The 22,538-nt window shown below is 34.6% G+C and overlaps 1 protein-coding gene across 3 annotated transcripts in view; it reads left to right on the forward strand.

Annotated features, from left to right (window-relative positions):
- Hira (histone cell cycle regulator-like protein) overlaps positions 1 to 22,538 on the forward strand; it is a 429,854-nt gene that overhangs the window by 203,329 nt on the left and 203,987 nt on the right. For all 3 annotated transcript variants that reach the window (XM_090400974.1, XM_090400975.1, XM_090400976.1), the window contains one exon: positions 6,039 to 6,266. In XM_090400974.1, coding sequence (XP_090257100.1) covers positions 6,039 to 6,266 — 228 coding nt within the window. The remainder of the gene's footprint in view (positions 1 to 6,038; positions 6,267 to 22,538) is intronic.

Raw genomic sequence — 22,538 nt, forward strand, 5'->3', positions numbered from 1 at the left:
TAGTCAAGAAACTAACATAACACTCACAGAGTTGGTTGATCATTCTTCCTCCTATATATAAACACACACAATGCTTTAAATTAAGCATGTCATGCTTGATAAAAGTGACTTATTAATCAGTTTGCTTGATATATCTGCCATTTTCAGAAATGTCCCAATCAGTAATGCAATTCTTCTTTTACAGGAAAATTTCCACCCAGTATCTTGTTGCTCTTTTGTCCATGTACTGCTTTCTGGTTATTTTGTGTGGCAAAATACCTTTTATTTCTCCCCCCCCTCTCCCCCAATTGATAATGGACGTGCAGCTTGCTCTAAATTCCTTTACTTTAATAAAAGTCGGAGTCTGGCTTAGGTACGTTGACTGTTTTTTGTTTTCTGGTCCCACAGCCACCAGACTTTAGACACTCCTCAGCCACCTGAACAAACAACACAAATACATACGATTCAATTCACAGTTGAAATTGAAAGTCAGAACAGACTTCCATTTCTAGATACACATGTACACATCTTTCTTCTGGCAGTCTTTCTCTCCCTGTTTACCATAAGCCTACACAATACTGGGCAATACATACACACAAACTCTCACCACTTTTCCAACTCAAAAACTAGGTCCTAATTCTTAGATAAACTTATACGTTGGTTATACATAGCTTTTAATTTTCCCAGAAATGACAATGTATACTAGAATATTAATTAAAAACTTTAATCAGTACCTTCCTATATTTTGGCAATGTTACATTGTTGCCATCTTCAGGGATCACAAAACAATGATATGTGCACACAGGCACTAACACTAAGCAAATGAGGCTGAAGAAAGGCAACTAAAGTCAGTCCTAGAGTCTTAAAGGTGTCCCATAGCTGACTAAATTGGGTTGTCTTTGGCTGATGTTCTTAGAATGCAAGCTTCCCAAATTTGGAGCAGTCCCATGCACCCAAATTGTTGAGGTTTGGGAAGTTTTTCAGAGCTGAGGCTGATTCCAGGAATAATCTTTCATACTTATACATGCGGTGTAATAAAGTGGCCTTCTTCCAGCATATTCTCTGGTGGGTGTCCACCAGAGAATATGCTGGAATTTTCTCTGGTGGGTGTCCACCAGAGAAAATTGCATGGTCAGCAAGTTCCGATAAATGTATCCTTCAAAATTCTTCTGAATAACCTGATATTGGCTGTCGTGCCTGTTTTGCCGTAGTAGGACAGTTTGCAACTTCAAGGTCCCTGGAAATTGGCATCTCTAGTAGGGGAAGTGGCTGTTCTGTGGAGCAGATAAGATATGCCAATTTCTTATGTGGTTTGTAACAGGTTGTGAAGTCATTTTCTTAGGAATTTTTGTTAGGTTTTTGGATGTACCCCAGATATAAGGAATGGTGATAGATTTTAGAGTAATCTCTATTATGAAGGGAGGTGTGTGTGTGGGGGGGGGGTTACCTGGTTTGGGATTTTTAGACCATCATTGATGTTACGATTATGGTGGTTGATTAGAATTTCACAGGTCTTTTTAAATTTGTGCTCATATCATATTTTGGTGTGAAAATTCTATATGGAGTATTCAGGATATGATCAGAGAGGCTAGATTTACCATAGTTATTAAATTTAATGTGTTATGTTCCTTTGGGGGTGGGGGTAGGAATTGTCCAGTTTCACCTATATAAGGTAAGTTACAGATGCATTGAATATGGTATACTTCAAGGTAGGCCAAGGGAGGAAGGGCGATCCTTGGAAGAGTTGAATAAGTTCTTTAATATTTAATATCAATTCAGAGATAATGTGAATTTGTTCTCTGACCATGCTATAAAAAAAAAGCTTATATCTTTGATATAGGGTTTTTTTTTTTTTTTTCCATTAGAGGTCAGGTCAGTAGTTGATCAAATCATTGTCACTATGCCATTCTGATTGAATTGTAATATAGCTTGTCTCTGTATATATTGTGTATACTCCAGTTGATGACCTTAATATGAAGGTCGAAGCATCAGGAAATTAAAGTAATTATTCTCAACACAGTAGTATTCTCCATAATTTATGAAATCGAATCCATTATGTGGTCGTTAAACATCTGTCACTATCATCAACTGATCCACATCATCCACATTTACTGTGCCTCATTAACAAAATTTTCTGTGATAACAAATTTTTCAATTCCTTGTGAAGGGCAGCTATCACCTTTCCAAAGCCAGGCAAGTATACAAAAATTCCATAAACTATCCAGTAACTTCTTTGACTAACTGTCTCTGCAGTATCCTGGAAAAAATGGTTAACTCTCATCTCTTATGGTCCCTAACAATTAATAACTTTTTTTTTCTTCCTCACAGTCTGCCATTTGAAACATCATTCAATACTAGGTCATCTCATTAGACTGGAAACATCCATTAGAGTAGTTTTCCTTAAAAATAGACACCCAGTATCAGTTTTCTTTGATTAATTGAAAAAGCATACGACTCATATTAGAGGTTTGGCATACTCGGAGACCTTACAAGAAAGGAAGTTGTTCTTGCCTGATTCTTGCAAAGCATATACTCTGCTGTGTTTGGAGTCCTCCTTTTGGAATGAACTGCACCGTGAATTGAAAGCTTATTGTGACAGGATAAATGTACCCTTCAAAATTCTTCTGCTTCTGGACAATGCACCAGGACACCTCCAAGCATCGCTGAAATTGCTGAGAATATCAAAATTATTTTTCTGCCACCAAACACAACATCCCTCATTCAACCCATGGATCAGGGTGTTATTGCAACTTTCAAGAGTTATCTCCGCAGAACATTTTCACAGCTAGTTCAAGTTGCATGTACCAACGGTGAAGATAAAATTTCAGTGAAAGAATTTTGGAAGAAATATGATATAAAAATAGCAATTGACAACATTGGAGAGGCATGGGCAGAAGTTAAGCAGTCCTGCATGAAGGGAGTTTGGAAGAAAATTTGGTGTGGAGTTTCTGATTCTAATGATTTTGATCCTGAAAGTGAGCTTGCCAACTCAAGACTTGACATAGATAAAATAGCAAAATCTGTTGGATTTGAGGATGTAGATGAGACAAATGTGGATGAACTGCTCAAGTCCCACTCATCAGAGACTCACTAATGAAGATCTTCTGGAAATGGAAAACAACATGAATGATGAAAGTCAGGAGCCCTTTGTTGCTGAGCCCATCAAACAGCTTTCAACAAAACAAATGACTGCATTTTTTTTAAACACATTGACAATGCCATCAGAATAATTGAAGAAAATGATCCTAATGAGACTAGAAGCACCAAAGTTGCGAGAGAAATTCAGAATTCTTTGACTTGCTACAAAGAACTTTATAGGGAAAGGAAGAATGCTGGCCATCAGCTGAGTCTCGACTGTTTCATTAAAAAAGTTGAGATCATCAGCCTATCATCCCAGGGACTTCAAGAGAGTGATGATCCAGACTCACCAGACCAAGTCCATTCATTATCTGATGAATGATCCGACTGTCAGAAGTGTTTAGGTGTTTATGACATTGTATTAATTAAATTCATTCATCCAGCCATTCATTCATTCAAATTTGTGTGTTTTGTTTATAAGTTTAAATAATTCATTCATTAAAATTTCTTTTGCTCACAGGTGTAAAGTTTTCATTTTTTTTATCCTTCTGAAGAAACCCCTATCTCTATCTCACTTTATGCGATTTCGTGTTGCACAATTATTTCATAGAACCAATTAATCACGTAAAGCAAGGGACACACATATATCTTATCAGATGTATGAGATATATCTCATGTTTTTACTTTTCTACAGTGTATTAATTTATATAATCTTCAAAATCTCCATAAGTACATATTTCTATATGATTTTTTTGATGTATACTGAAATTTTTAAATACGAGTTCCTTTATATACTGTAGTTGCTTTTTACTCTTTTAAACACTGATTTTGTGCATTAGAACCATAGCTGCTGATTCATTGTGAAATATAAAAACAATTTTGTATGCAGATTCCCTTTCATGGAAATCATGTATCAGTGGATTCTCTCAATTAAGAGTTTAGAATTGTGATAGAATCTTGGTTCCCATAGAAGATAAGGATGTTTTAGACATTTAAAAAATATCCAGAAGAAATGTGATCAATGAGTACTACATTCAGAAGTGAAAAGCAGATTGTATTTTGCCAGAAATGTTCAGATATGAAGCATAAAAATTTTACAATGGTTATATTGCATAAAAAGTTTAAAAAAGTCAGAAGATTGAACTAAACCTCATAGTCAGTATGTATAAAAAAAGGGAAATAAAACTGACTGAGGATTAGAAAAATTTCCTTACTGAGTATTCTGGGTTTATGCAGGTATTGCACAAGAGATGCATCATGGCCAGATTTTTGCTTTAAGACAAATAGTTCATAAATTATAGGAATATAACAGGGGTCTGTATTTAAGTTTTGTGGATCTGGAAGTGGTATATGATAAAGTGCCAAGAGAAAAAGCTCTCAAATACTATTACAATTTCATGGTATAAATAGGACATTACCCAGAGCAATGCATACATAATCCGTATTCAAGTTTGTCAGTAATTAGAAATGAATGATGTATAAGAACCCGGGGTGGTGTAAAAGGGTGCACACTATCTTTATTGTTCTTTATTATCTATAAAGAAAACATTAAGGTGAAAGAAATTTTAATATTATTAAACCTAATATCAGAAACCTGACATCAGAGATATTACTCATCTCTTGACTTCATCATCATCATCAAATTCCTGCCATGTACCCTCAAGGGGTGTACCGGATATGATAGTACTACATGACAAAAAATTACATCATTACTAACTTCCTATCTACAATTTTCCTCCAAATCAGTCTGCTACTTGTCAAGACTCCAACATTATCAGATCTTATATTTCTATCGTCTAAGGCACTTTGTGCCGCATCAATCCACCTATATCTTGGTCTTCCTCTGGGTCGTTTTCCTGCCAGCCTGGCAGAGAACACTTGTTTTGCTAATCTTTCCTCGCCCATTCTGTGTAAATGACCATACCACCTGAGATTAGCTCTGCTAACGCATTCCTGGATGCTGACAATGTCAGCATCCAGGAATGCATTAGCAATCTCTTGAACTTTATTTTGAACTAAACAATCTCTTGACTTTACCCAGATAATGCTGTTGTCTTATAAAAGTCCACTACAAATTTTTAGGCCTCTTTAATAAATAACTGTCATAACACATTTAATGTGAAAATCAGTATTAAAGAGACAAAACTGTGAAAATAGTTTTTGTTGAGAATAGAATTGGATACTAGTGGCCATAGATATAAGAGGTGTGATGAATGAATATTAGGGTATTGATGATGTCAATGGTGGAATGCTATTAAAAATAAAGATCTGAACTCAATATCATTAGTGCTCAGGAAATTGTAAACAGAACTAATCTAAGATGATACGACCACTTAAATAGAATGGTAAAGGAAAGATTAGCAAAACAAGTGTTTGGTCATCAAGATGTCTTGATTCAGTTACTTGTACCTTAGAAGACTGAAACCACCCTGGTTGATGGATGGATTGTGTGTTTTCCAACCCACTTACTTTTTGTTTGAATCCCACTGTGGCCTGGATGCTTATGAATGCCTTTTAGATGGATTTCACCTTCTAGTATGTAATCCATCCAAAGAAAGTGTGAAATACATCATTGAAGACTCCACCTTATTGGAGTCTTCAATGATGACTCCAATAAGGTGAAGTCATCATTGTAAAAAAAAAATAGTTCCACACAGTCTTTACAGCAAAGATTTTAGATATCAACAACTTCGTAGAGTAATTTCTAGGAAGTAGTTGATAGAAAGCTACTAATAATATATACTTAAAAATGCATTACTATCATAGCATCTTATACACCTCTTGATTCCACATATCAGGAAATGATGATGATGTGCTTATTATACTGTTGCAAAACAGTATAATATTTTAATTTAAAAATTAAAATTTAATTCATTAGTTAATATGAATTTTTCTTTTTGTGAATTGCAATTTATGTTGGCTTTTATATAATGTGTATGTTGTGCTATTTATTTAGTCTACATATGCATTTATTTGTATAGAGTCTTCTTCACCAAAGGCTTTATGGGAAAAGTATGGCAATGACAAACCATACTACTTCTTCAGCAGCTACTGTTATTGAGAATCCAGAGCTTCTTAAACTGCAAGAGGAGCAGCGAAAAAAAGAAGAAATAAAGAAAGAGTTTGTTGCTGTTAATAACATAGCTAATGACACTAAAGCTATAAAGCCTGAACAACAACAACAACAAAAACCCTTAACACAAATAAAGGTAAAGCATCGTGCTTTACTCTTCCTGTTATTTTTTTTTCCTTCTGTGCATACAATATAACATTTTTGATAGAATTAATATATACAACAAAAGATGATTTATATTCAATAAAATAATTAATTTTGTATTTCAGGTATGATCAAATAAGCCTTTATTCTCATTGAATGCCTAGAAAACATGATAGATAACATGACCTTCCTCCGAATCTTTTTCCTGATTATTCTTTCATTTCCCACATTCTTAATCACCAAGTTAGATTAGCTTTTCTTACATCTTTTTTTGACCATTACTACTAATTTCATTTCTAATTTATTCATTTTTGCTGAATCCTGTCATGTTCAATTCTGTAATTTTTCTTAAAACTCTCTCTGATCAAATCAGGTCTGTTTTATTTTGATTTCAACTTTCAAGGTGATATATTAAAGGAAATGTGAAAACTGTTTTGTATCCAACTAACCTGATGTTTTGGCTAATCTCATTTTCTATGTAAATCATATTTGACAAGAAATAATAGTTTTCATCCTTTACCCAAGTATAAGCAAACAAAATTTTGCATGTGATTTATCTTTGTTACTTGCATTACTTTATGTGTATACTTTTGTTTGCTCATGCTTCAGTAAAGGATGAAAACAAGAAAATATATACAGCAATCCCTCGATTAATGTGCCCCGGATTAGTGCGTTTTCGATTAATGTATCCCGATACCCAAATTCAATTAGTGCGCCTACATGTATCTTAAAAATAAATGCTACAGATTTTAAAATTTCGATCTATACATTTTTTTATGGCTAACTATTTTAAAAAATCACTCACCAGGATGAAATAATTTAGTTACCGATTTGAAACATTTTACAAAGTTATTTTTTAATGGCATACTACACCATTTCCATGTACACCATGTTCCAAATTTATGGCCAAAATTTATGTCGTCTGCTTTACATAGCATTTTGCTGATCATATCTCGTGCAATTGTTTTCCATACTTTTTTATTTTAAATTATTTTCCTAGCCATGATCATGAGTAAAAGAATTAGCGAGCAAAAAAACAGAAGTGTGAAAATGATTCGAAAAGTAATCTGATTGGAAGAAAAACTTGAAATAATAAAGAAAAATGAACAAGGTGAGTCCAGAGCAAAGATAGGACAAGAACACAAAAATGAGTGAATCAACTGCTGAATACAAAGAGAAAGGTAAGGTTGCTTCAAGTTCATCATGCATTCACTCGAAATCAAAGTATTATAACGATTGAATTAGAGAGACTTCTTTTTACATGGATCAAAAACTGTAACCAAAAACAGATCCCACTAAGCACTGACCTTATTAAATCAAAAGCATTGTCTCTTTGTAACCTGGAAAGAAAGGGCTATCAATGATGAAAAGAAGAATTCCACATTAGTGCTGAGTGATTTGAGAGTTTCAAAAAGAGAAATAGCCTACATAATGTTCTAATCACAGGTGAAGCTGCAAGTGCAGATAAGATATCCAGAGATTTTAAAGAAAATTGTGTAAGAAGGGGACTATTGTGATCAACAAATATTTAATGTCGATGAAACCAGCCCTTTTTTGGAAGCGAATGCCTTCCAAGACTTTTCTGGCCAAATCAGAGAAATCTCAGCCTGGTTATAAAGTCGTAAAGTCGAATAAAATTACTGCTAGCAATATGCGAGCCATTTGGAAGCACATTCTTCCACATTGTGCAAATGATTTTAGAGGCTTTTCAAATGAATTTAAGTAAATTAAATCTCATTTTGAGAAGTTGAGCGATTCTGACCTGTTAAATTTAGATGCACAGCAGGAAGATCCTGAAGAATATGAAGAAAATTTAATCACTGACAAGCCCAAAGAGGTTTCACAGAAACAATTTGAAAATAGTTTTCATACAATCGAAGTTTTCAAGCAGCAATGCTTAGAAACCAACTCTGGTGAAGAGACAGCCAGTAAAATTTGCAGAAGAGGTAATAGGGCCATACCGTCAGTTGTATGAAAAAAAGAAACAGAATGCCTACCAAACTACGTTAGCTTAATTCTTTGTTAAGAAGTAGAATAATAAATTTATATTCTGAATATGTTTTATTGTCTTTCAGCGTCATGGTTTTCCTTTAACTAGGCCCTGAGATATACCATAATTCTTTTATAAAAGAAATTAAGGGTCAAAAAAGAAATCTGAGGAACAAATTATACATTTTTCCATAGGTTATTGTACCGTCAGTTGTATGAAAAAAAGAAACAGAATGCCCACCAATCTATGTTAGCTCAATTCTTTGTTAAGAAGTAGAATAATAAATTTATATTCTGAATATGTTTTATTGTTCAAATATGTTTTCAGCTTCATGGTTTTCCTTTAACTAGGCCCTGAGATATACTATAATTCTTTTATAAAAAAAAAATTATGGGTCAATAAAGAAATCTGAGGAACGAATTATACATTTTTCCATAGGTTATTATATTCGCTTAATGCGCCTGTTTTAAAGAACGCATTAATCGAGGGATTGCAATTAATTTGGAATGAATAATTTACTTTTTTGACTGAGTGGGAAAAAGGATTACTATAGCTGTCTTTCATCCAGAGTGTTGTAATTTGATGATACATTATTTTTATCCCCTTTATATGGAAATATGACTTTTACCATTGATTGAGCTCTCTCACCATTGAAACCTTCATATTCTGCAGGAATAAGGGATCTTATTCCTGCAGAATGGTGTATATATAGATCAAAATTGTTGGCCTGGTGGGCCGAGTGGTTAGCGCATCTGCTCTCCCGCCAAAAGGCTGCAGATTTGAATCCTGCTGTGGACATGGATGTTTGTGATTGTCTGTGAAAATACTAGTGGTGGTGGACTCCCTGGAGGTGTCATGTAATAATAATGGGAGAAGTTTTGAAATTGTATTAAAAAAAAAAAAAAAAAAAAAAGCAGCCAGCATATAGAGTGTTCTTGCAGAACATCACATTGTATACTAGCTATCTGCCTTCATTTGTTGCTTAGAGGAAAACACCTTCTCTGTAATATTCAAGAAGTTGTTTTGAAGTAAAATCTCATATAAGAAACCAAGGAATTAATTTCATATGAGGAAGTCTCCTGAATTCATGCAATTCAAGACCTTTGTTATGCCAGCATTCATCTACAAGTTACACACAGCAGTATGCAGACTGAACATGAAGTGCATGATCATGTGACTGATTGTTTGCTATCTTGTAAAATGATGGCTCCTTGTAAATCTTCCTGAAGATGCTGTCAAGCAACAATGAAAAACAACAGAACATAGAAACAAATATTTAGTTTAAAAATCTATGAGTTAACCTGTTCTAATTATTTATATAGTTGATAAAAAAAAAGTCCTTGTACTGAATAAAAAAATTGTGCTTAAATAACTCAAATGTTTTACTTGTTCTATAGGTTTTCCATTCAAAATATAGCTAATGTTTTCAACATTCTTGCCTATTTTCATAGTCTTTTTATTGCAGCCATTATTCATTTAGTTAGGGAATCCTACAGACTTCTCTTGGATTTGTTTAGGAAGACATCATCTGCATTAAGTTAAAAGAGCTTAGTTGAATATCTCCAATTTTGATATCAGGTTTAATGAAACTTTCATAATGCAATCCATATAGACGAAGAATTACAGTGTAAATAATGTACACCCTTGTCTCACACTTGAATTAACATCAGACCATCTTTGTGTACCTCCTTCAATTCTAGCTGCTGACTTACAACTCAGATATAGATTTTGTATTGCTCCTGTAATATTCCATTTACACCACATTGTGACATTTTGAATAACTTTTTTTCTTGACACCTTTTCATATCCCTTTTCCAGATCTACTAAACTTTCAGATCCTTGTTATATTCCCATGCTTTCTCAGCTACTTGTTTGAGAGTGAAAATCTGATCCTGACAATCTCAATTTGGCCTGAATCCAGCTTGTTCTTCACCAAGCTTCCCTTCCACAATTGTTATTAGCTGTTTCTGAAGTATATACTTGCATAAATCTTACCAGGAATACTCAGTAAAGAAATACCTTTTTATTCTCACATTCAGTTTTATTTCCCTTTTTATAGATGGGTATTATAAAAGCTCTACTCCAGTCATCTGGAATTTGACCCTCTGACTATGACCTCTTGGATTATGCAGTGGCATCCTGTGAAACTTCTCCATATTTGAGCATTTCTATCTGAATTATGCTGAATTCTACTCCAATTACACATTTGAGATTTTTGATGACTTTTCTACCATCTGTAGTATTCATATATATGCTTCTTGTTGCTTCCTCTTGAACATTTCTTGTTTCATTAGCAATATTTCAAATTAATTATTCCAGATATCTAAAAAACCTGCATCTTCAATTTACGTATCACCTTTATTTTCTTTGATTCTTTTTATCTTTCCTTCATTTCCAAGCTTTTTTAGTAGCCTCCAGAACTTTTTCCACCTTTGTTATTTATCTTCTATATTCTTAGTGAAGTCTTCCCATGATGTTTGTTTAAGTATTTTTACACATTACTCTACTTTCTTACATATTTCTCTGTATTCTTTCAGTGCACATAGTAGCTTTCTTGCCATCATGTTTTGATAACTTTTTTCTTAACTGTTTCAGTCCACCATGAAGTCCTGATTTTGCTATCCTTGCATACAACCTCTCCACATGCCTTTCTGGCTAAATTAGTTAGTTTTCTTCAGTGTGCAAATGAATCTTCAGGGTTTATTTCTTATTTTTAAACTTTCATTTTTTTCATGATTCTTGATTTTTTTTTCTCATTTGTGTATTTCCATTTCACCACTGAAAGCTGCTCAACTTTGATTCTTTTCAAAACTTTCTTACGAGCTTTTCTTTTCAATATGATATTCTGTTTTATCCTGCTCAAAACTTAATGCTGATCACTTTTTTTTTATTTCAAATTCTCTGTACACACCTATGTCCTGAACTGGTATGAATATATTGCTATCAATAATAAGTATAGTTAGTGAGAGCTATTTTTTGTGTCTTCCTACATGTGAATTTGTGCACATTCTTGTGCACAAATTCACACGGAGCTTGGTTTTAGTAATGACTAGTCCATGTCCTGAACAGAAATCTTGCAGATACTTACCAGATACTAATAATAATACTAATAATAATATTAGCTTTACTCTATTTTCCAAATTTTCCCAAAACATATCTGTCTGGTAATTATTTCCTACTCTGCTGTTTGGATTTCCAATGAAGACCAACTTTTCATTTTTCTTTATATTATCTGCCATGTCTAATGATTATTCAAAAAAATTCTTCCATTTTTTTTTTTTTTTTTAGTAGAACCCTCTGTGTAACATAGGCACAAATAAAACATTTTGCTTATATCATTCAACTTGATACTGCTTGCCATTCAAGGTCATCTTCATGTTTAGTGTTGAATACTATGACTACTCAATTAAATTAAAGATTTTGAAAGTTTTTTTCACTTGGTATGTGCTATAAATTAAAGATGCCAAGAAACTATATTCTTTGTTTCACCCTTTATCTAAGTATAAGCAAACAAAGTTTGTGCATGAAGTAACTTCAAGACTGGATCCTTATATGTATAGAGGTTAACGACTTCACATCAATTGCCTTAGTATCCCATAATGCAATGCACATATCCATACGGCATATATAATGTATGCATTATAGGAAGGGGTACCACCCAGATCTGTTTCTATCTTTATTTGAAGTCTCATCAGTGGGATGAGAAGTGACCCTAAGGTTGAAGTAATGCAGAAGTCATATTTCCATATACAAGTATTCAAAAGATGTCACACCTATTACTAAACTACTCTGGATTAGAGAGAGATGTTGAAAGTATTTTCACTTAGTTAGGCTATAAATTAAAGTGTCTATATCAAATAGCAAGATGAAACCAAAATTTATATTCTTGTTTAATCCATTATCCAAGTATAAGCAAATAAAGTTTTCCATTAAGTATCTTTACAACTAGGCTAGTTGTATATTGAGGCTAATGATTTCATTAATTGCCTTAGTATCTCAAAAATCATCCGGCCATCCCTTCAGAAGGATTTCAGAAATACTATCATCTCCTACATTTGGGGTACTTTTAAAAAAAATAGCCAGGTCTTTGAAAAAGTACAACCTCTACCCAGCTTTTTAAGTCCAAGTGGAAACTTGCTACCCTTATCTGTTCTACCAAAGATCAGCAACCATATGTTTAGATGATCGGAAAACTTGCATCTTCAATCACAACTATAGTCGGTCTGATCTTGTGGACAATGTGCTGGATACCACTCACAGGATCTTCTGGAAGAAACCTACCATGCTCCATCACAGTAAATTTAAAAAAGAAAGGCTGTTTTTGGAATCTGCAGCAGCACTCAGAAATCAGCTGAATTTAAACAAATATGGGTGAAAAATACTTCCCATGGGAAACATTAATCATCAGAGGTCCCAATTTACATTTTGGGCTTCCTACACACACCCATAGAGGACACACCACCACCTAGATAGGACTTTATGATTATAAAAATTAAGTGGATATTATTTCAAAGCCGAGTACAGAAACTATAAAAGTTTTGTATGAAATTTGACCAGAGAGCTTACAGCAGTACACTTGCCAGCATTTACGAGTTGCTTAGTCAGCAACTCGTAAATTGCTGGGAACCCAGACTATCCACACAATCTCTCTCCTTGAACCCAATAACAGATAAAGTATTCGCAACTGACTCTGGCAACCCATTCCACTCATTCACAACTCTCCAAGTAAAAAATCTATTCCTCAAACCCTCCTAACCACACCTTTATTCAATTTTCAGGGATGATTCCTTGTTCTGGTCCCTCTAGCCAAGTGCTGAAACATTTCCCTTGCATCAATCCTATGAAATCCCTTAACTTAAATGTTTCTGCCATATCCCCTCTTTTTTCTCCTATCAACCAACTTCTGTAATCCACACACCCTCAATCTATCCTCATAGGAAACATTCCACAGGCTACTCACCACTGAATCCTCATCCTCAAGAAACCCAGGGTACCAGACTTGAGCACAGTAGCCAGATGTAGGAGTATCAAGGCCTTATAAAGAGGGATAACAACTCTTATGTATAATTGTTAACGTGTTCTTCAATAGCCAAGTAATCTTATGGGCTAGCTTAGCAACCTTAGCAATGTATCTTTGAAACTTTAACTCTGTCTACCACCACCCATAAATCTCTAGTTCATCTATTACCTGGAGTAAAATTCCATTAATGTGGTACACAGCTTGTCATCTATTTTTAACTTCACATTTCTCCACATTAAACTGACACTCATTATCTTTTGCCCACACTGACAGCCTATTTAAATCGACCTGCAAGCTTTCCACATCACCTTGATTAACTATTACTCTACCTAATTTTGCATCATCAGCAAACAACTGAATATTTCCTTTCAGGTTATATCTTACTTCATTTATGTGCAAATTAAACAGCAATGGTCCCAGCACTGAACCTTGACTCTGCCCCTCCATATATTACTTTTTGATATCTGTCCAGCAGCCACCCTCTTATCCATATAACCAGTGTCATATCCATCCAAATTTGATCTAATTTGTATAACATAGTTCCATGTGGTATTCTGTCAAATGCATTTGCAAAATCATCATGTAGCCATTTCCTTTATCCAGCTCAGCTGTTACTCTATTATAAAAAGCTAGTAAATTACTAAGGCATGACCGACCCTTCACAAAACCATGTTGACCCTCATACAATATCATATTTTTATCTACCCATTCTTGAATTCTCTTTTTAACCAGTTTTTTTAGTACTTTTACCAGCACACCTGAGATACTGCTTGGTCTATAATTTGCTACTTCTTAGAACTTCTCTTATGCAAGGGAATTATTTTGCCTTCTCTCCACTACCTTGGAACTCTGCCACAGCTGAGACAAATTACAGAGCCTAGTCAAAGACATTGCCAGTTCCCTTGGATGTTCTCCAAAACCATGGCTGATATCCCATCTAATCCCACTGTATTTACATTGAGATTCTGCAATGTCCTAAGAACCTCCAATTCATCCACCTCTGTTCCCACATTAGTCTTTCACATAGGTTAAAGCAGTAACCTCACCAGGATGTTATACCCTTGTAAAGTTATCCCTTTAACAACTTAAATGTTTCTGCCATATCTCCTCTTTTTTCTCCTATCAACCAACTTCTGTAATTCACACACCCTCAATCTATCCTCATAGGGAACATTCCACAGGCCACTCACCACTGAATCCTCATCCTCAAGAAACCAGGGTACCAGACTTGAGCACAGTAGCCAGATGTGGGAGTATCAAGGCCTTATAAAGAGGAATAACTTCCTTATGTATACTTGTTAATGTGTTCTTCAATAGCCAAGTAATCTTATGGGCTAACAATCACATCACCATCCCAGCCAAAAGGCAGGTACTATAAAAACACTAGTTCATAGAGTCCACTCCTTTTGTTCTTCAGAAGAACTTTTACAAAAAGGATTACAGTGTATTAATTCCTCCTTCATATCCAATGGCTATATCCTTCATAAAAAGAGCTTTAAGTAGTCGTGCTCCAGCATCCTCTTCTAGTACAGAAGAACCTACACACATACTAGAATTTTAAGTAGTATTGTTTACTTTTTGTTTCTTGGTGTGTCTGTGCAATTTTTGCGTGTTTTCTGTTATTTTAATTATTAATTTTAAGATAAGATAGCGTACATATAGCACCGATAAAGAAAAAAATGGCAGCCAGGTCGCCATGTTTGTTTAAGAGTTTTGATGTAAACGAATTTATGCAATGTGCTGTCTGTGAGATGTATGCCTTGCGAAGAGCGGTGGGAGTCTGGTTAGAAAGTGATAGTGGAGTTAATATGTGCAGAAAGTGTAAAGAGAATGAGGATTTCAAGCGTGTTTCGTGTGGCGAGAGTGATATCGTTAACAATAGTCAGAATGTAGAAAATGGCGGTGTGCTAGAGAATTGCATGGTAGTGCCAGATAGGTGTGAGAGCGTCGTTGAAAGTGTAAATGAAGGTAGAAATACAGAACGAATGGATGATTTGATTGATAATGAAAATGGTGAGATAAATGCGAGTAGTGAAATTGCCCGTTTGAACAGTGCGATACACAGAGCTAAAAGGCAACTGGAGCGTATGGAAAAATGTGTGCTGAACGTACTGACAAATAACCGGCGAAAGTCTGTGACGGCAAATAATAGAATGTTTGTAAACGTGAATAAAATGAAGGAGCGAGTGCTGTATGGGGGATTCGCTATTAAGAGGTGTAATAGTTGAGAGTTTAACGAAGTCGTACCAGCCGGGTGCGAACATAAAGGACGTCAGCGAATCTATTCGACTGCAAAAACAGAGGGTTGAAGAGATGATAATTGTGGCAGGAACGAATGATTTGAAAGAGGACAAAATGGAAACGATAGAGGATGGGAGGGAATTATTTGAGGTAGCAAAAGAGAAGAGTGAGAGAGTTAGGATGGTGAGTATCTTACCACGGTATGACAGCGAAGTGTTTAGAAGGAGGGCCATAATTGCCAATGACTTTATGCGTGGGTTATGCATGGAGAATGGTGTGGAATTTGTGGATGTGTGGAATGAGTTCGATGGGCGAAAGGACTTATATAAGATGGATGGGTTACATTTGAATGGAGTTGGTGTACGGAGACTTGAAAAAGTGTTGATGAATGATGTGGAAGTGGATGTACAGACTCAGGGAAACTAGATTTATTAAGAGGGGGGGAGCGTAGATATGCAGACTTTAAGGAGGCAGTTGAGTGTATGAATGAGTATATTATGCCCGAGCAAGTACGGGACAACAAATCAGAATGGGATAGTTAATGTATAAGGCATCAAAGTAGGGATAGGACAAATGGGCTTCTGCAATTAATGTACACTAATGCCAGGAGTATTAGGAACAAGAAGGAAGAGTTTTTGGCCATGGTTGGCACTTCCAGGCCACAGGTTGTTGGTATTAGTGAAACATGGCTGACAGAAGATGATAACGCTAGTGGGATTGAATGCGACGGGTATAGCGTGTTCAGGAGTGACAGGGTGAATAAAAAGGGAGGAGGAGTGTTATTGATGATAGCTGATGAGCTGCAGCCAAGGAGTATAAAAGTTGAACTGCAGGATAGAGAAAAGAGCACATTTGAGGCTGTTTGGTGTGAGATAGAATCCAGCAGAACAAAATATACAATTGGGTGCTGCTATAGACCAGGTGATGGAATAGATGGTGGGGATAGTATGCATAGGCAAATAGAAGAAATGAGTGGAAGGAGGGTAATTATTATGGGTGATTTCAATTATGGTAACATTGACTGGAAAGAGGAGAGGGCACATGGGAGGAAGGAATTGGATTTTATGCAGTTATTAAGGGACAACTATCTACGGCAACATGTAGTGGAAAATACCAGGGGGCAGGTGGAGCATGGTAGTTTTAAATAGTAAATTCAAAAAAGAAAGACTATTCTTTGAATCTGCCTCTGCACTCAGGAATCAACCTAATTTAAACAAATACGGTTGCATTAAACTTCCCAAAATTTGGAAAACTTTAATTATCAGAGATCCCTCTTTACATCTCAGGCCACCTGCAAATGCCCATAGAGGGTGCACCACCTAGATAGGACTTTCTGTATTGTATTTGTGTGTGTTGTTACAAAAAGTTTTTGTAATCCCCGAAGATGTCTCGGTGACAGAGACAAAATATTGGGAGTATTAAAATTAGTTTTAATCCTTTCTCAGTGTTGTTAATATTCCATTAAACCTCTAACATGAATTCTTCACAGCACTTGAGCCTCAACACACGTATTATTAGTCTTTATAGTCCAAGGGAATGGAAACAAAATTAGAAATGGAAGAATTCTATGAAGATCTTCAAAATACAAATAAACAAAATAAATGAAATGGAATATGTCATAATAATTGGGGATTTAAATGCAATAATTGGCAGTGTTGTTATTCCAGGTATATTGCCAAAGATTTAAAGAAGATATAATCAATGGAAATGGAATAAATCTGTTACAATGTTTTCTACAAATAATAAATTACAAATATATTTTTTGATCATAAAATACAACATAAAATAACATGAGGGAATACAAAGTGCAAAAATTTGTGATTGATTACATTATAAGTAATAGAGAAATTATGCAGAAAATATTATTGATGTAGGAGTTGCAACATCAGCTGATATAGGATGTGACCATAAGTTAAATTAAAGATTAAAAGAAATGATATTCTAGTTTAATCCTTTATCCAAGTGTAAGCAAACAAAGTTTGTGCATGAAGTATCATCATAACTAGACTACTTATATAGAGAGACTAGTAGCTTCACATTAATTCTCTCAATATCCTATAATCCAGAGTACAAATCTTTTTGGATGTGTATAATGCATAGCATTATAAGAAGGGCCACTCCCCAGACCAGTTTCAAACATTGTAAAGGTTGCATCAGTGGAAGCCAGATCCAAAAGAGATACCAAGGTTGAAGTTCATATATTTCACATATATAAATAATAAAAAGGTGTATTACCTTATTATTAATATACTCTGGATTAGAGCTAGTTGAAAAAAATTTTTCACTTGGGGATAAAGTGAATTAAAAATGCCAAGAAATTATATTCTTGTTTAATCCTTTATCCAAGTGCAAGCAAACAAAATTTGCATATGAAGTATTGGAAATATGCAATTCTTCTATCTGGCTCCCACAGATGAAACCAACAAAGGTCGAAACTGGTCTGGGTAGTGGCCTTTCCCATAATGCATAACATTATACACACCCATATGATACTAAGACGATTAACGTGAAACAACTAGTCTCTTATACAAAGTAGCCTAGTTGTGAAGATACTTCATGTGCAAACTTTGTTTGCTTACACCTTAAAGAATTGATCATCAGATTCCTGAAATGTACCCTCAAGGAGTGTACAGGACATGATAGTATTACATGGGGGGGGGGGGTGCTTAAGGGTCAAAATGTATAACCGAGAAGAGGCCTCCACATAGCCTTTAAAGGAATGTGGAGAACCGACCAGGGCTAATTGGACCTAATGTCCAATCCTCACCTTCTCATAGTGCACTTTGTTATCTACCTGGATACTGAACGGACGAGGATGGGTTGGCAATTTGGGATTTAGCCGACCAAATTGTATTCTTATTGGTTTAAACCATAATATAAAGAATTAAGCACGAAAAAAAAAAAACTTTCAAGCACCATAAGTTAGTTCTTGGAAAAATAAAACTATCAAAGAATAAAACAAAACATACAGCAAAGAACAAAATACAGTATAGCATTTCTCCAGGATGAAAGAATAAGATACCTTATTCCAGAATAAAGAATACGATACCAAGAAAAGATTATTAGATAAACTGGAAACATTACAAGACAAACAGAAGAAAAATGGACAGCATTTAAAGACATTGTCCATGAAGCAGCAAAAGAAGCATTAAGAGGGGAAAAAATTAATACAAAAACTAATCGCAGATGGACACCGTGGTTTAAAGAAAATATAAAAAGTTTACTAAAAAAAAAAAAAAAAAAAAAAAAATTGCATTTCACTTATACCTATAAAACAAACCAAATATCTTGCTTTATGAAGAGTATAAAACTATTGGAATAACTACAAAGAATTAGAAAATGAGTTTTAGGCACACTCAAGAAAAATCTAGAAAGTGATACAAATTCAAAACAAAGAATTAAATGAAAGTATAAAGCCAACAAATAGCAGATTAAATAAATGGAAAGATTATTTTCAAACTTTAAGGGTCAAAATAATTTGGAGACCTCCACATTACCTGTAAGGAATATGGAGAACTGACTGGGTCTTCTGACTTAATGTCCAATCCTCACGTGTTGTGCCCAATTAGTAGATATCCACTGGGTTCTGAATAAACAGGGATAGGCTGGCAATTTGGACTTAGCTGACCTAATTGTGCTCCCTATGGTTTAAACCACAAATAATATGATGGTGCAACATGAGATTTCATGCTGGCTGGAGCATTGCCCAGTTAAACAAAGACTACAGAAAAAAATTTAAGAGAGCTAAGTTATATGTGAAAGTAGCTAAACAACAGTCACGGGAAGACTTTGGTAAGAATATAGAAGGTAAATATCAGGAAGGTGTCAATGTTCTGGAGATTATTGAAAAAGCTTAGAAATGGGGGAAAGAGTTGACAAAACCTTAATAGAAAATTTTCAAGAGAAATGAATGAATCAATACTTGAGGTAGACAAAGGCATTAAAAAACTTGAAATGTGGAAAGGCAGCTGGAGTAGATGATATTGGAACAGAAATGTCCAAATATGGAGATATAAAAGTTTTACAGCAGCTACACTGCATAATTCAGAGGGCCTAGTCAGAAAGTCGAATTCTAGATGGAGTAGAGCTCTCATAGTTACCATTATGAAAAATGGAATAAAGCTAAGTATGTGAAAGAGGCTGAGAAAGATTGCAGAACAAAAACTTAAAGAACAGCAAGCTGGATTCAGGCCAAATAGGTTGTCAGGATCAGATTTTTTACTTCAAGAAAAATAGCTGAGAAATCATGGGAATATAATAAGGATCTGTACTTCAGTTTTTGTAGACTTAAAAAGACATATGACAGGTGCACAGGGAAGGGCTTTTCAAAACACTACAGTTATTAGTTAAATGGAACATTATACAGGGCAGTACATAGTCTATATTTAATTTTTAATTTATAAAGGGATGATGATACACGTATGGTAGTCATTATAAAGAATACAACACTAGTAATTTTGTGCCAGGTTGCAAATGGAAGTAATGTTAATATTTTGAAAGTACACAAAAATAAAAAAAGATGTGCCAATTGTGCCATCTTTTAAATCAGAAAAAAATTGTAGCAATACACCACATAGCCCAATTGTTGACACTTTCTTTTTTGCATGAGAAGTACTGAACATTCATCATCTTCATCAAATTCCTGATATGTACCCTCAGAGGATTTACAGGATATTATGATAGTACTAGATGAAAAAGTTACACCGTTGCTAACTTCAGATTAATAAGTATCCTCCAAATTAATCTGTTATTTGTCAAGATATCCAACATTACCACATCTTATATTTCTGTCTTTTGAGGCACTTTTTACTGTATCAATCCAGCTACATCTGGATCTTTCTTTCTTGCCAACTTGTCAAAGAACACTTGTTTTGCTAATCTTTCCTCTTCCATTCAATTTAAGTGACCATAACACCTGCGATTAGCTCTACTAACATATTTCTGAATGCTAATGATGGCAAGTTCTTTTATAATACCCTAATTTTTAATGTGATACTGCGATTGATGCCATCTGTTGATACCACTAATCTTTCTTTCTCAGAAATCTCATCTGTGGTCTCCAGTCTTTAATCAAGGGTTCTATTTCTTACCCAACTCTTATACCCATAAGTTAAAATTGTTTGAACACTGTCATGTATATAGCTACTTTCGTGTTTTGACTGATTTCTTTCTTATTCCATATAAATTTATTCAGCTGATATCCTACCATGCCAGTTTTACTAATTCTGCTGTCTATTTCCATATTTAATTTGCTGTCTTCACTAAAAATTGTGCCTAAATAGCTGAAATGTTTCACTTGTTCTATAGGTTCACTTCAGGATACAGTTGATGTTTTCAATGTTTCTGCCTATTTTCATTAGATTTGTCTTTTTGTTGCTGATTTTCTTACCAAATTTATTACAGCAGTTATTCAGTTCAGTCAGGGGAATCTTGCAGATGAACTGGATTTATTCAAAAGTATAAGATCGTCTGCATAAAGCAGAGAGCTAAGATTAACATTGCCAATTTTGATATCACTTCATAATGTGATCTATATAGATAATGAATAACCATGGAGATAATGTATACCCTTGTTGCACACCTCATTTAACATCCAACCACCTTCCAGTTCTAACTGCTGGCTTACAGCTTAAATAGAGATTAGGTATTGCTCAATATAATGTCTCATTTATACCATATAACTAGAGTTTTGAAGCACTTTCCTCTGGGCACCTTGTATATGCCTTTTTCAGATCTACAAAACTGCAATACAATGTTATATTCCTAATATTTCTCAACTATTTGTCTTAAAGTGAAAATCTGATTCTGGCATGTTCTAATTGGCCTGAATCCAGTGAACATTCACCGATCATTCAATATATAGTACTATGTGGGTATAAGAAATCAGCAATTCTGTGTGACCAGAGTGCTGTTTTTTTTTTTTTTGTTTTGTTTCCTCTGTATATTTCACTGGGACCCAGATTCTGTAGTGACCTTGCTGAGTCCATAATAACACACTTGTTTTAATTATTGTTTCCATTTGCTTTTGTTCCTGAGAAATTTTTCCCTGTTTTCATTACTAATAAACTATAAAATGGAGGAAAACTCATGTTAAACTTATTTATTTGTTGAACTTTCACCTAAGTTTCATTGATATCTCTAGTGTAGAATTGCAGAATGACAATCAAACCAAAACAGAAAATAAAAAAGGGGCACCTTAACAGATAATGTTAGACAACAAGTGTGTTAGCAGATTTAAAAAGTGCTATTTCCTATAAAGGGGATAGACATCGACCACCGGATTTATTAGGTTTGTTAGGACAGTGGAGTAATGTTTCACACATTTCTTCATTTCTTTAGAAAGATGTTCTATGATGAATCAACTTTTATAAAGGATTCTTGTCTTATTTCAGTGAACTCTATGTTTTGATAGAATGCTCATCACGTCCAGACCTTTTAGTCTCATGATGTTTAATATAAGACTTATGTTCTTCGAGACGAATAAAAGCCAATATTCCAATTTTTTCAAAATAATATATAACACAAGATCAAGGAATCTGGAAGATGCTTGAAAAATGAAGAGGCATCTTTCAGATAATTTTTCTGATAAAGTGAAAGGCAACAAAAATGTTCAGTGGCTTTTAAACTTCTACTATTCTTTCAGAAATGCCTTGCACATAAGGAATAGAAATGAGACTTATTTCTTCTGGATTAGAAGAGGTAGAGATTCCATAACTGTTCAATGCTTTTTTGCTTGAAGGAACATGTACCAATTACTATGCTGCTGGTGGTGGTGGTTTGTGTGTGTGTGTGGGGGGGGGGAGATGAGCAATATCGGCATTTTAAAAAAATGCATATACAGGTAACCCTTGTATAATGCGGTACTTATATAACACAATCTATAAATTGTAGTACCCCTTTATCTTTTTATATATTTTTCACCCCACGACTTAATCAAATTTTATCTTCATTAAATTTGCATCTGCCCATATTGCACATGTAGTTATAAGTAGCGAATTTATATTAGGGAAATA

The sequence above is a fragment of the Typopeltis vanoorti genome, chromosome 11 (assembly GCF_054136105.1).
Source record: "Typopeltis vanoorti isolate ZY-2024b chromosome 11, IOZ_Tvanoo_1.0, whole genome shotgun sequence".
Lineage (NCBI taxonomy): Eukaryota > Metazoa > Arthropoda > Arachnida > Uropygi > Thelyphonidae > Typopeltis > Typopeltis vanoorti.